A 12,484-nucleotide genomic window follows, 5' to 3' on the forward strand; every position below is an offset into this window, starting at 1 on the left:
CCCAGGAAACGAGTCAGCTGTTGTGCAGTTCAGATGTATTGTTCTATTTATTTCATTATTTTATCTTCAAAATACACCTTGCAGCCATTCCTTAAAGGTTATTTTTGCATTTTTAATGTCTCTTGCATATAATGTCATGTTACACAAAATATATTTTACATGGGATTTAGTTTAATTCTTACATACTGTGAGTCTTCCAATTCACTTCTAATGAATTTAAACAGCATATGTTTTTCTTCACATGTAGTAGTACTAAATTATCTTCTTTTTAGAAGGGCAACAACCAATCATCCTGCATATGTATTATTAGGCTGTCTCAGCAGCATTGTACCAGCTGCCAAACATCTATGCTAAGGTGATAAGAAGACGATTATTATCATATTACTACACTTAATGACCACCTTCCATGATATGTTACTTCTCAGACATTCGCACGCTTAAGGGAACACATTTCAAAGCTGTTATTCATTAATCAAATGTTTCATTTGCTTGTGAACACAAACTCTATGTTCAAGTAACAATGGAGTGCAATAATCTACGTACGGTTTTGTCTGAACATCAGTCAGCTTTCCAGCTACGCAATACTAGCAAAATTATGTGTGGGGGAAAGTACCACATCTGCATCTGGCAAAGGCTCCTTTTTCATGCAGTCTCTAATTTTATTCCATTCAGTCCATCAGGTAGGGAGTTCTTGCTGGTTAACCACTTCTATTTACCTGCTTTTATCCAGTCTCATGAGAAGGCAAGATGCATTGTAAATTGTCCATCACAACTGAGATCAGACAGGGTATTAAGAAGAGTCTCAGTTTACTCACTGGGCTTTTGCACTCCTAAACCGATTAAATCTGTAATAAATATTTTCCTAGCATGGAATGAATCAAAGATGATGACAGATTTTTAAAAAGTCGCATACTACCACAGCAGCTGATTAGCATTTTGTTTTGTGACAATTCTACTATAATTGTTTACTTTGACAGAAATTATGGCAGATATACAAATAATAAAAATGTGACTTCCAGTCACTTTTTTCTTAAATTTCTTAAGAAGTTATGCTCTTTAATAAATTACTTGGGAAATTAATGGCACAGAAGATTAACAGTGTATTTTACTCAATGGTAACACAAAGTCTTTTCTTTTGAAGACAAGCAACGTACATTTTTACCCATTTCTGACACCATCAGTTCCAAATTACTGAATTATGATGACTTCAATGCACTGTGTGGCACGATCATAAAAATGTGGTAAATCCTCAGCTTCAATTTCTTTCTAGGGAAGAAATTACAGGACAAACTGTCTGATGACTGCATAACTTTACCTGACCTGTTCATAAGTTTGCAAAGGGGTTTAATTGTGCATTAATGAAATTAATTCACACAACATCAATTAATGAATATTTGTTCAAATGAGCTTCCTGTCATCTTTCCAGTTTTTAATTTAAGACATTATTCTCAGTACTGCCAGAAGAAGTAATCATCCTTCCCCAGCTAACCACAGCACCAAGATATCACAGAATCACAGAATGTTAGGGATTGGAAGGGACCTCAAAAGATCATCTAGTCCAATCCCCCTGCCAGAGCAGGAACAGATAGATGAGGTTACACAGGAAGGCGTCCAGGAGGATTTTGAATGGCTCCAGAGAAGGAGACTCCACAACCTCCCTGGGCAGCCCGTGCCAATGTTCCGTCACACTCACTGAGAAGAAGTTTCTTCTCAGATTTATGTGGAACCTCTTGTGTTCCAGTTTGAACCCATTACCCCTTGTCTTACTGTTGGTTGTCACTGAGAAGAGCCTGGCTCCATCCTCGTGACACTCACCCTTTACATATTTATAAACATAAATGAGGTCACCCCTCAGTCTCCTCCAAGCTGAAGAGACCCAGCTCCCTCAGCCTTCCCTCATAAGGGAGATGCTCCACTCCCTTCATCATCTTTGTTGCCCTGCACTGGACTCTCTCCAGCAGTTCCCTGTCCTTCTTGAACTGAGGGGCCCAGAACTGGACACAATATTCCAGATGAGGTCTCACCAGGGCAGAGTAGAGGGGGAGGAGAACCTCTATCGCCCTACTAACCACCCCCCTTCTAATACAGCCCAGGATGCCATTGGCCTTCTTGGCCACAAGGGCACAGTGCTGGCTCATGGTCATCCTGCTGTCCACCAGGACCCCCAGGTCCCTTTCCCCTACACTGCTCTCTAATAGGTCCTTCCCCAACCTATACTGGAACCTGGGGTTGTTCCTGCCCAGATGCAAGACTCTACGTTTTCCCTTGTTATATTTCATTAAATTTTTCTCTGCCCAACTCTCCAGCCTGTCCAGATCTCGCTGGATGGCAGCACAGCCTTCTGGTGTGTCAGCCACTCCTCCCAGCTTGGTGTTATCAGCAAACTTGCTGATAGTACACTCAATTCCCTCATCCAAGTCACTGATGAATATATTGAATAATACTGGCCCCAGTACTGACCCTTGAGGCACTCCACTAGATACAGGCCTCACATCCTTGGATCTCTCTCTCATTTAAGAAGACCATAAGTGACAAAAATCCTGTCCAGTCATGTTCTTAGCTTTCCTTTAAAAGCATTTGAGATCCTGTTGCTCCAGGGACTAATCTGGATGAGCACAGAAACCACAGCTTTTTTACTTCTTCTGCAAAAGCCGTATTCCCTTGGCTGCAACAAGGAGTCAGTATAATCCTGAAAGCAAGAAAGGGGGAAAAAATAGTGGGCAGATAAAGATTTCTCTCCCATGACCTGCATTCTGATTTTATATGTATATTTTGCATTTCACTGGAAAAAAGTAATTTCGCACTTTCCTGCATGACACTCTCACAACAGCTGCCTGCGGTCGCATCCCCACTGCAGGCACCTCACGGACCATCCCTTCTCTGTGGCAGGAGAGAAGGCAAACGGGCAGAGAGCATCACTGACAGGATCTATCTGCACTGCCAAGAACACTGCCAGGAGCATAACACCTTGCTTCATTTGCAATGAACTGACTTTTTACTGCGGCATGGCCTGTCTTCACGCCTCCCTGCCCTGCTATACCCCCATTCCTCCATAAGTCCAACATCCATTTCCAACACCTTCCGTTCTTGATGCCACCTTTTCCATAATAGCTCCAGAAACCACATCTCCTAAAGAATGTAACAGGAACCAGTCTGTGATCCAAATTATTTGTGTGCAGATCAGTACATAGATGTTGTAACACTATCAGCACTATTAACTTCGGAAAATAAAAAAGAAATTACATCAACCTAATTTTGACATATTCATAAGAGTTTTTATTATTTCTGTTTTTAAGTTTCTGAGTTCAGTGAGGTATAAAAATAATAAAATAAATAAATAAATAACAAAACAAACCATCTTACAAGTCTTTTAGTGTCACATAAAGGAAAACATCTGCATTTACTATTCCTGTGGCTTGGGCCAAGACAGCCTATTATAAAAAGCCTGAGACATTTGAGAGCTCAGCGTCCTACTTACTAAATATCATCCCTGAGTTAAGTATCTCACTAGCCTCCTACTCTGCAAATATATTGTGCTGCCTACCCATTTATCAGCCTCTCATATCAGTGCTTTTTGCTATGCAGCACTCTGCAATATGGTCTTCCTGAATCCAATGACAGTCTTTTCATACCCAAGCGAGGTCTCTGCAGCATCTCTCTGACACCAAGTATGCAATGAATCAAGCTGATCAAAAAAACCTGACCTCTCACCTCACCATTTAGCTTTTTGTCCTTAGACTGAGAGTACCCTTGAATTCTGGTGAGCAGCTTAGATGTAGGTATTGCTACCATAACACATAATGGAAATTTCAAGAGCTTCATGTGTCAGGTTCTGATTTTGCAGCGGAAATTCCAGTATAAGTGCAGGGGCACCAGCAGCAGATCATATCTGTCTGAAAGCTTACATACATTCTTTAATCAATCACCTTACATTTAACATTAAAAACAAAACAAAATCACATAAACATCATATAGAAATATACAGAAATATGGTGGGAAGAAATCAATACACATCTCAAATAGAGCAACCTCATAACAATGGAGGAGGACAAACACAAGAATCTAAGAGGAAGCAAAGGCGATGGAAGGATGCAGCACTGATGTGGGATTCTGAAGGAACAAAACTTTGGTGCATTTCCAATTTTTGTGTAAGAGATAAGAAAGCATCTTGTGCTTTTCTAAATAAAACATCTGCCTTTTTTAGTGCTTTCATACACTAACATAGATCTTATACAGACGTTAATTTTAGAGATAACAAATCTTTTAATTAAAAGTGCAATTTTAAAAAATGGGTGGCTGATACCCTGCAGCATCTATGGACTTCCATAAAGTATCTTTCAAAATCTAATATTATTTTAATCTCTACCTCTTGACTTTAAAAATCTAATGTCTACATATTATTATTTTCTGTTATAAAGAATCTAGTACCAGATGATTGACTATTTATTTCTAAAGTACGGTTGATAATTCATGTCAACATTACCAGTTTTATAGGGTTTGGTATTTTGCTTTTTTTCTCAACATTTCTGTGTTCCAGACAAAGTTTTAAATGTCTTGTGCTGTGTGGCATAGGCAATTACAGAACCAGTGTAATGGTGCAGTGAACATCTTTATATGGTTATCACAACACCAAAACTGATTTATACATATAACTCTGAGTAATACAGTTCAGAAGGAGAAGACATTACCTGCTTCTTTGAGGGATTTTTTTTCCCTCTAACTAAAGTTTAAAGTAACTAACACTTTATTCAGTGCTGAAACATTGCAATGACAATATCATTGACTACTCTTCACTAAGAGTTATGACCACCACGAAGAGCAAAGGATCCCCCAGCTCTGTGTGATCAATTGAAAGGTAAGTCCTGCACAAACCACTGACAGCCTTCTGAACCCTGAAATGCAAAGTAAGAAATCCTTTAACAGTACCTGTTACTTCTGTGCAAGCAGAGGAAAACATTCGAAACTAACACACAGTTGCTGTTATTGCATTTGGTACTAAATCCACTTTATGTTCTACAAATGCTTCCTCTTTGATATCAATTATTTAGATGACAGCTTATTTAGATAACTACTGCTGACTTGAAATCAACAGGAAGCATTAAGGCTTCACATGAGCATACATATTGGTTTTTACAACACAATTATAACATAGTTGTGCAGTTACACTTCCCATACCACAGCTTCTTTTTACAATATCTTCTCCTGACACTAAATGCATCTTCCCAGATGTCTTGTAGAATTTCAAACTGTCCACCAGCAGCCTCCTTCAATAAACATGATTTATTTTGCTTATTCCACCTCCCCCCCCAATAAAAAATCCGATGTGTTTCACAAAATCAAATCATGTTGTGACAGAGTTGCTACAGCCAACAGGAGCAGATTACCAACCAGAGATCTCAGCTGAAAAGGAGAGAGCAAACAAGCCTTGCACAGTGGTAGAAAGAGGATCTCTCAGCTTTAGACACAAAAACAAGAGGTTTTGAAGATTTCTTCTCTGTTCAGGATGAGCTAATTCAGTGAGACTTGTTCTCCAGCACAATCAGCAGCTCTTCCAGCTGCCCAGAATCTCCTAATGAGATGACAAAACCAGGCTCATCCTCCCAGTACATGTTGCTTTGCTGCCTTTGGGCAGGAGAGGTAAGCGCTGGATTAACATGAACACGTGTCAGTCTCGGCACGTGGGTGAAATCATTTTACCTTTCCAGGAGATGCTGTCTCTCCCAGGACTGTAGCTGCCTAACTTAATTCTGGCCAGCAATGGGTGGATCGGCTTCAGGGAACCCACAATTAAGTATTGCATCTGACCATAAAATGGCACATGCCTTGCTTCTTGTTCGGCGTAGACCTTAGACAGCAATGAATCAAAATAAACTTATCAAACTGTTTTTTAAACAGCATGATGAGACTTGCATATTGCTAACTTGCTCAAAGAACAATATTGCTCAAAGAAGCTAACTATAAAAGGTTTTGCTGAACATACACAGTCACTTAGTCTTCACTAGAAAAAAGAGATTAAAAATAACAGATTCATCCACAGGTAAAAATTACTAATAATTAGGAAATCAGTAGGAAGTCATATAAACACAAGCAAAAGTAAAAGACAGCTACCAGATCAAACGAAATGGTCTGAAAATAAAACAACCAAACAAAAAATCTCTGAAAAGGAAAAAAAAATCCTATTATTTTAGGATACAGAAAATGCCTTTTTTTTTAAGAAAAATAAAAAACCTCAGACACAAGGTCGGTAGAATTTCTGGTTTGACAAGGCAAGCAAACTGACATAGCAGTAGAGAAACTGAGGTCACACCTACGTTTGCAATCAAGAGATGAGCACAACTCTTCAGGCTTACAGTACACTCATCTTCACAAGTTTCATAAAATGTGAGCACCAGCTGCCTAACAACAAAATTACTCTGAGCTGACACACTAGAATGAATGTCCTACTTCTGAAATTCAGCCAAAACACCAGATTACCCCAAACATGACAGAATAGATAGATTTTTCTGTTCCCGAGAGAAGAGCTGACCTTTGCTAACTGAGCCACTAAGGACGAACTGAAATGCACGAAGAAGCCCTGCTTTTCTGTTCTCCTACTCACAGGAAAAGGCTCAGTGCAAATAATTACCAGCAATATGAGTAAAACATTATCTCTTTTTTGTGTAAGGTCAGATCCAGTACCCATCTATTCCTTAACTGAACAACAGAATAAGCTCTCATACAGGTGACCATTTCATGAGACACCATTTGACTTTCATACAAACGAAGGCCAATTCTGTTACCCAGAGCTTAGTGTGCCTTTCCTTTTTGTTTAACAGGCAAGCTACATTATTACTGTTAGTCATATGTAATCACACAAATCACAAATGTTCATACTACTAAGGTAACACAAGATTTGCCACATGGCTGTTGTTGAAGTGCAGGACAGTGACCAATTTGACATTAAATGAGACAGTGCATCTTACCTCAGTTAAGGACTATCTTCAGATAGTCAGCAGCCCTTAAAGAATACATGATTGCTAATATGCACTAGGTTTTATTTGTGGAATGAGTATCCACTGCTTATCACTCTCAGAAAGCTCCTACTCAAATGGACACAGCTGTCTTAAAGCAGAATACTGGCACACAACTGAAACTGGAAAAGTATCTTGGGATTAAATGCTGCATTGTAAATCACATCAGCTTTTTCTTTTTTAAAACCACGATGCAAACTGGAGCTGATATTTTCTTTGCTATGATAAACATCACAGAAGCATATTCATCCCCATTACTTAACAACAGAACCTATAAACTCCTGCTGATTTCTTTATCCATTTCTAAAGCACAGTTTACAATCCTACACTGCAGATAAGGGTATGCTGCTCACAAGATTAAAGTCAAGGTCACATATCGCGCATACGCTGCTGCCTGTGAAACAGGGATCCGTTTCACAGACTCCACATGTATTTTTAGAAGGGGCCACTCTAGCCATCAGCTATCAACCCTTGAATTACAAAATTGAAGATAAACTTTGGTTTAAAAGGCAAAATTTGAGTCTTCTGCACCAAAACAGACAGATCCCTGCAGATTCAATGAAGTAGTTCCTTTTATCTCTTCACAAAACCTTAAGGAGAAATCCCCAACACACTCAGTAATAACACACTCAGCCTATTTTTCCTGCTGATGGAGACAAGAGTGAGACTCCCACAGATTTTGATAGGACCACAGGTAGGCCACCTTTGAAAAATCCTGGTTTTCTTGTATGTCCAGTAGCCAGTGTTCCCTAAATACATCTGTTGTGTCTTCTTCTCAATGGGCATCTTGTGCAACTTCTCATATTAGAGCTACAACAGAAGCCCTAGCACCATGCAAGCAAAGGTTTGTAACACAAAAAAGGTTTCTGCCTTCCTCAGAGAACATCATTTGCACAAGATGTACTTAGTGGACACTCCCAAATATCAGCAATCAGGACGAAGTGAATACATCGGCATGCAATAATTATTATTATTATGCGCTGCTAATAAGATGACACTTCCAAAATTGAGTATTAGGCTTAATTCATGGATATCTAGACAAGGGCTCTGAAAACTCTGTTCACCTAAAAAGTATACAGCAAAATCTGAATTTTTATCCAACTTCAATGATGGAAAGATCTTTGAGGCATGCCCCAAATAAATACAGAGCAAGACATTACTGTTAACTACCTAAACACATAGCTCATTCTCTTTTGCCTAGTGGAACTAGTTAGGATTTCTCTTTACTAGAAGGGATTAAATTGTAGCACCTTTGTGCAGCAGGGAGACACCCAGAAGAGATCAAACCCATGAACAACTACAGGTTCCTCAGTGAGTGTTTCTATAATCAGGACTTACCCACAAAGCTGACCCAAAGCCACCAGAGATGTAAAACTTCTGCCTCATCCCCCAGCCTGCATTTTCTGGCATGTCACTGAAAATGCCTAAGTAGCTAAATGCCTGAAAGCCCCACTAATTTTTTGTAAGTGACTTGTAGAAATAGCCTTTACTTACTACTGCTGCTGCCAACCTGTACATCAGCCACCCTTCCTTTGCTTGATTTCAGAAAGGTGACAAAGACTTGGAGCTCTAAAAAACACTTTTTAACATCAATGTCAGTGTGTTAAGACCTTCAGCAAGTGTGGATACAGCTACATGGCTAAATAAGAGGAGGCCAAAAATATGTACAAGTGATGCACTTATGATCCACACTGCTCTGCTGTCAGACAGTTCCTGGACTTCATCCTGGACTAGTCCAACTAGTCAGCTCTGAGACAAACAGACGTGTAAGACAGAGGACACTGAGCTTTACACACTTGGACTAGGAATTTGTCCCTGGAAGCCTTTTATTTGGCACTACTGGCATCACAAGGCACAAGTTCTTGACCAGAGGAGATATGCCTCTGTTTTTAAGACAAGAATCCCAGACAGGACACCACGTGTATGTACAGCAATCAGTTAAGGACACTGATCTTCCTCACAAAGGTGACAAGCTCTTGAGACAAATGGACAATGATCTATGAATTGAATAACACGTTAAAATTTTGAAGGGGGAAAAAGGGGAAGAAGGAATTTGCAACCTAGGTCACCTTACCATAGACTATAATGTGATTTCAAATAGCTAATACCATGACATTCTGTTTTATACCTTGTATTTTTTTGTTTATATTTTTCTGCAAATAGTCTAAATTATCTATCATCCACATCTTATTTTAGTAGGTTGCATGACTGAAGCGTAATTCAATAGCCTACCTTAGCCAAAACATTTTCAAATGGAGGTAAGATCCTGACACAGTGATCTCCACTTGGGAACCCAGACTGATCCACCAGACATCATTCATTAGCAGATATACTTTACCTCAAAACTGGGGACCCTCATGAGAAATGAGCCTGAATCTCAGGATTTTTGAAAAGTCATCTGCTTAAATGTCTAAACAACATTTCAGTTACAAAACAGCCACTTTTCAGAATCTTGGCCTGAATTCAGGACAAGCAGTTTCTTGTTATCAAACTTTCACTGATGCAAGTAGTATGACTAATTCCAGACTGTGAAATTAACTTACTGAATCTTAGTTAAAGTTCCTCAAACTGCTGCTTGAAATTTTTTTTCCACATTCCTCTAGAGGCAAAGTGTTAACTCCATTCTTTACTAAAAACCCAAGTGTGAGAAAGCCCACTCTTGCATTTGATCACCAAAAATAAAAAAAATTACAAAAAGGAGCAATAAAACAAAACTCTCAATATATTATAAAAAAATAGCCTGAATAACAGTTTCAGGACATCCAAACTGGGGTTATTTACTCTGCTCTCTACTGGTTTTTTGCTAAGTATTTTGAAATGCTAATATCGCGTGTATTGCCACCTCTTTAGGTAAAATAACTTCCTATAGTACAATATATATCCATCTTAATTAGATTAAAGTAATGTGTTCAAGCAACGTTTAAGGTTGTAGGGAGAAGAAATGTATATAACTTGCAAAAGTCGCTTACAAAGGCCTGCCTAACCACAAACCTTTACCAGACAAGGGCTGTTTTACCATTTCTATGTGTCTTTCCCCCCTCTATTCTTAATATCCCGCTCTGCATCTTGTTGCTGAACCTAAACCCTCTTACTGAGCCCAGGGCACCTCCAGGCACTTGTGCCAGGGGAGAGGGATCATAGAATCATAGAATCACAGAATGTTAGGGATTGGAAGGGACCTCAAAAGATCATCTAGTCCAATCCCCCTGCCGGAGCAGGAACACCCAGATGAGGTTACACAGGAAGGCGTCCAGGAGGGTTTTGAATGTCTCCAGGGAAGGAGACTCCACAACCTCCCTGGGCAGCCTGTTCCAGTGCTCTGGCACCCTCACTGAGAAGAACTTTCTTCTCAAATTTAAGTGGAACCTCCTGTGTTCCCGTTTGCATCCATTGCCCCTTGTCTTACTGTTGGTTGTCACCGAGAAGAGCCTGGCTCCATCTTCATGACACTCACCCTTTACATATTTATAAACATTAATGAGGTCACCCCTCAGTCTCCTCCAAGCTAAAGAGACCCAGCTCCCTCAGCCTTTCCTCATAAGGGAGATGCTCCACTCCCTTCATCATCTTTGCTGCCCTGCGCTGGACTCTCTCCAGCAGTTCCCTGTCCTTCTGGAACTGAGGGGCCCAGAACTGGACGGGGGAGAGACGAGGCGGGGAGACGAGGGGGGAATGGCCTCCAGGCCCCTCGCCGTGTCCCCGATGGGGCTGAGGCAAAGCCGGTCCTTTCTGCCGGCGACCCCGTCCCCGGCCGCTCCCTCGCACTACAAGATTCCCGCCCGGGGACGAGCCGAGCCGCGACAGGCCCAAGCCTCCCCCGCCCCCGGCCCGCCCCTCACCCGCCCCTCTGGGCAGCGCCCGGCCCGCGGTACCTCGGAGCTGGGGGAACTCGCGCTCCCGGAGGCTGCGCAGGCCGCCGCTGTACCCGTAGTCGTAGCCGGCGGGGCAGGCGGCCTGGAAGGCGCCGAAGGAGAGCAGCTCCCCCCGCGGCGCCCCGGCCATGCCGCGGGCCGCAGGCGGGAAGCGGGGAGAGAAAGTCGGACGGACACTAGAGCGCCACTCCCGCCTCGGGCAGCGGAGCCTCCCCGCCGGCAGCGCTGCGGGCTGGCACTGCGGCCGGGCTGGCACAGCGGCCGGGCTGGCACTGCGGCCGGCCCGGCCCCGCCGCGCCTCGCTCCTCCCGCCTCCCGCCCCCCGTCCCCGGGAGCGGCGGCGGAGGCCGGGGCTGGAGCCAGGCAGGGCCCGCAGCGGCCCGGCTGCAGCTGAGCCAGCGACAGGGGCCAGCACAGGGAGGCGGCGGGCGCCATGCGGGCTGCCGGGGCGGGCGTGAGGCGGGCCCGGCCCGGGCCAGGCGGCAGCCGGCGGTGGCGGGGGCCGCACTCCGCCGCTGGCATGGTCCGAAAGGGCCCCCGTGCTTCGGCCCTGGCTCCGCTGCAACCGGGAGCACTGGGCGGCAGCCGCGTCTGCTCATACTCGTCATCTGGACGGGGACACCGGTGCAGGCGGGTCCCCGACCCCAGGGACCCAAGTAGAAACAGTTTAAAAGTGAAGTTGCTGAAGCACAAGGGCATGGGGCTTGGGTTCACAGTAGCACGTGTTGCCTCTGCTCGCATCCATTCTATTGAGGCACACTATTTAAAATAGAGGCAGCTTAGGAAAACTCTTTTCCCTGAAATTTTAGAATTCAATGCTTAAATTTTCCTCACTTCCTTTAGATCGGGGTGTCAAACTCATTTTCACCAGGGGCCACGTCAGCCTCGCGGTTGCCTTCAAAGGCATTTACTGTGTAAATGTAGCTACTCCTACATTTGTACAGTCCTAAAATTACATTCGGCCCTTTGAAGGCAACTGCGAGGCTGACGTGGCCCTCCCTGGTGAAAATGGGTTTGACACCATGGCTTTAGATGATTCCTCTTCCACTGCTGCTAATAGGTGGTTGAAGACACGTTCTCACACTTTGCATTTGACATGTGATACTCCTGCATCATGGTTAACCAGCTCCAGTGGCCATAAATGCAATGTGGTCAATGTCTCGGACCGTGGCCAAACAAAAGCCTAAGGAGTGGTGTGGGCTGGTCATCAGGTATATAGAGGGAACGACAGTCATTCATGTAAAATGCCCTTGTGGCCAACAAGGCCAATGGCATCCTGGGGTGTATTAGAAGGGAGGTGGTTAGTAGGTTGAGAGAGGTTTTCCTTCCCCTCTACTCTGCCCTGGTGAGACCTCATCTGGAATATTGTGTCCAGTTCTGGGCCCCTCAGTTCAAGAAGGACAGGGAACTGCTGGAGAGAGTCCAGCGCAGGGCCACAAAGATGATGAAGGGAGTGGAGCATCTCTCTTATGAGGAAAGGCTGAGGGAGCTGGGTCTCTTTAGTTTGGAGGAGACCGAGGGGTGACCTCATTAATGTTTATAAATATATAAAGAGTGAGTGTCAGGAGGATGGAGCCAGGCTCTTCTCGGTGACAACCAACA

At 43.1% G+C, this 12,484-nt stretch overlaps 1 protein-coding gene across 2 annotated transcripts in view; it reads right to left on the minus strand.

The window, feature by feature from the left end:
* The window catches only part of MOCOS (molybdenum cofactor sulfurase), a 228,967-nt gene extending 217,706 nt beyond the window's left edge, over window positions 1-11,261 (minus strand). For both annotated transcript variants that reach the window (XM_065629343.1, XM_065629342.1), the window contains exon 1: window positions 10,883-11,261. In XM_065629343.1, the coding sequence (XP_065485415.1) occupies window positions 10,883-11,012 (130 nt within the window). In that variant the 5' untranslated portion in view covers window positions 11,013-11,261. The remainder of the gene's footprint in view (window positions 1-10,882) is intronic.
* Window positions 11,262-12,484: the final 1,223 nt, after the last annotated feature.

This window comes from Caloenas nicobarica, chromosome 2, assembly GCF_036013445.1.
Source record: "Caloenas nicobarica isolate bCalNic1 chromosome 2, bCalNic1.hap1, whole genome shotgun sequence".
NCBI classification, from domain to species: domain Eukaryota; kingdom Metazoa; phylum Chordata; class Aves; order Columbiformes; family Columbidae; genus Caloenas; species Caloenas nicobarica.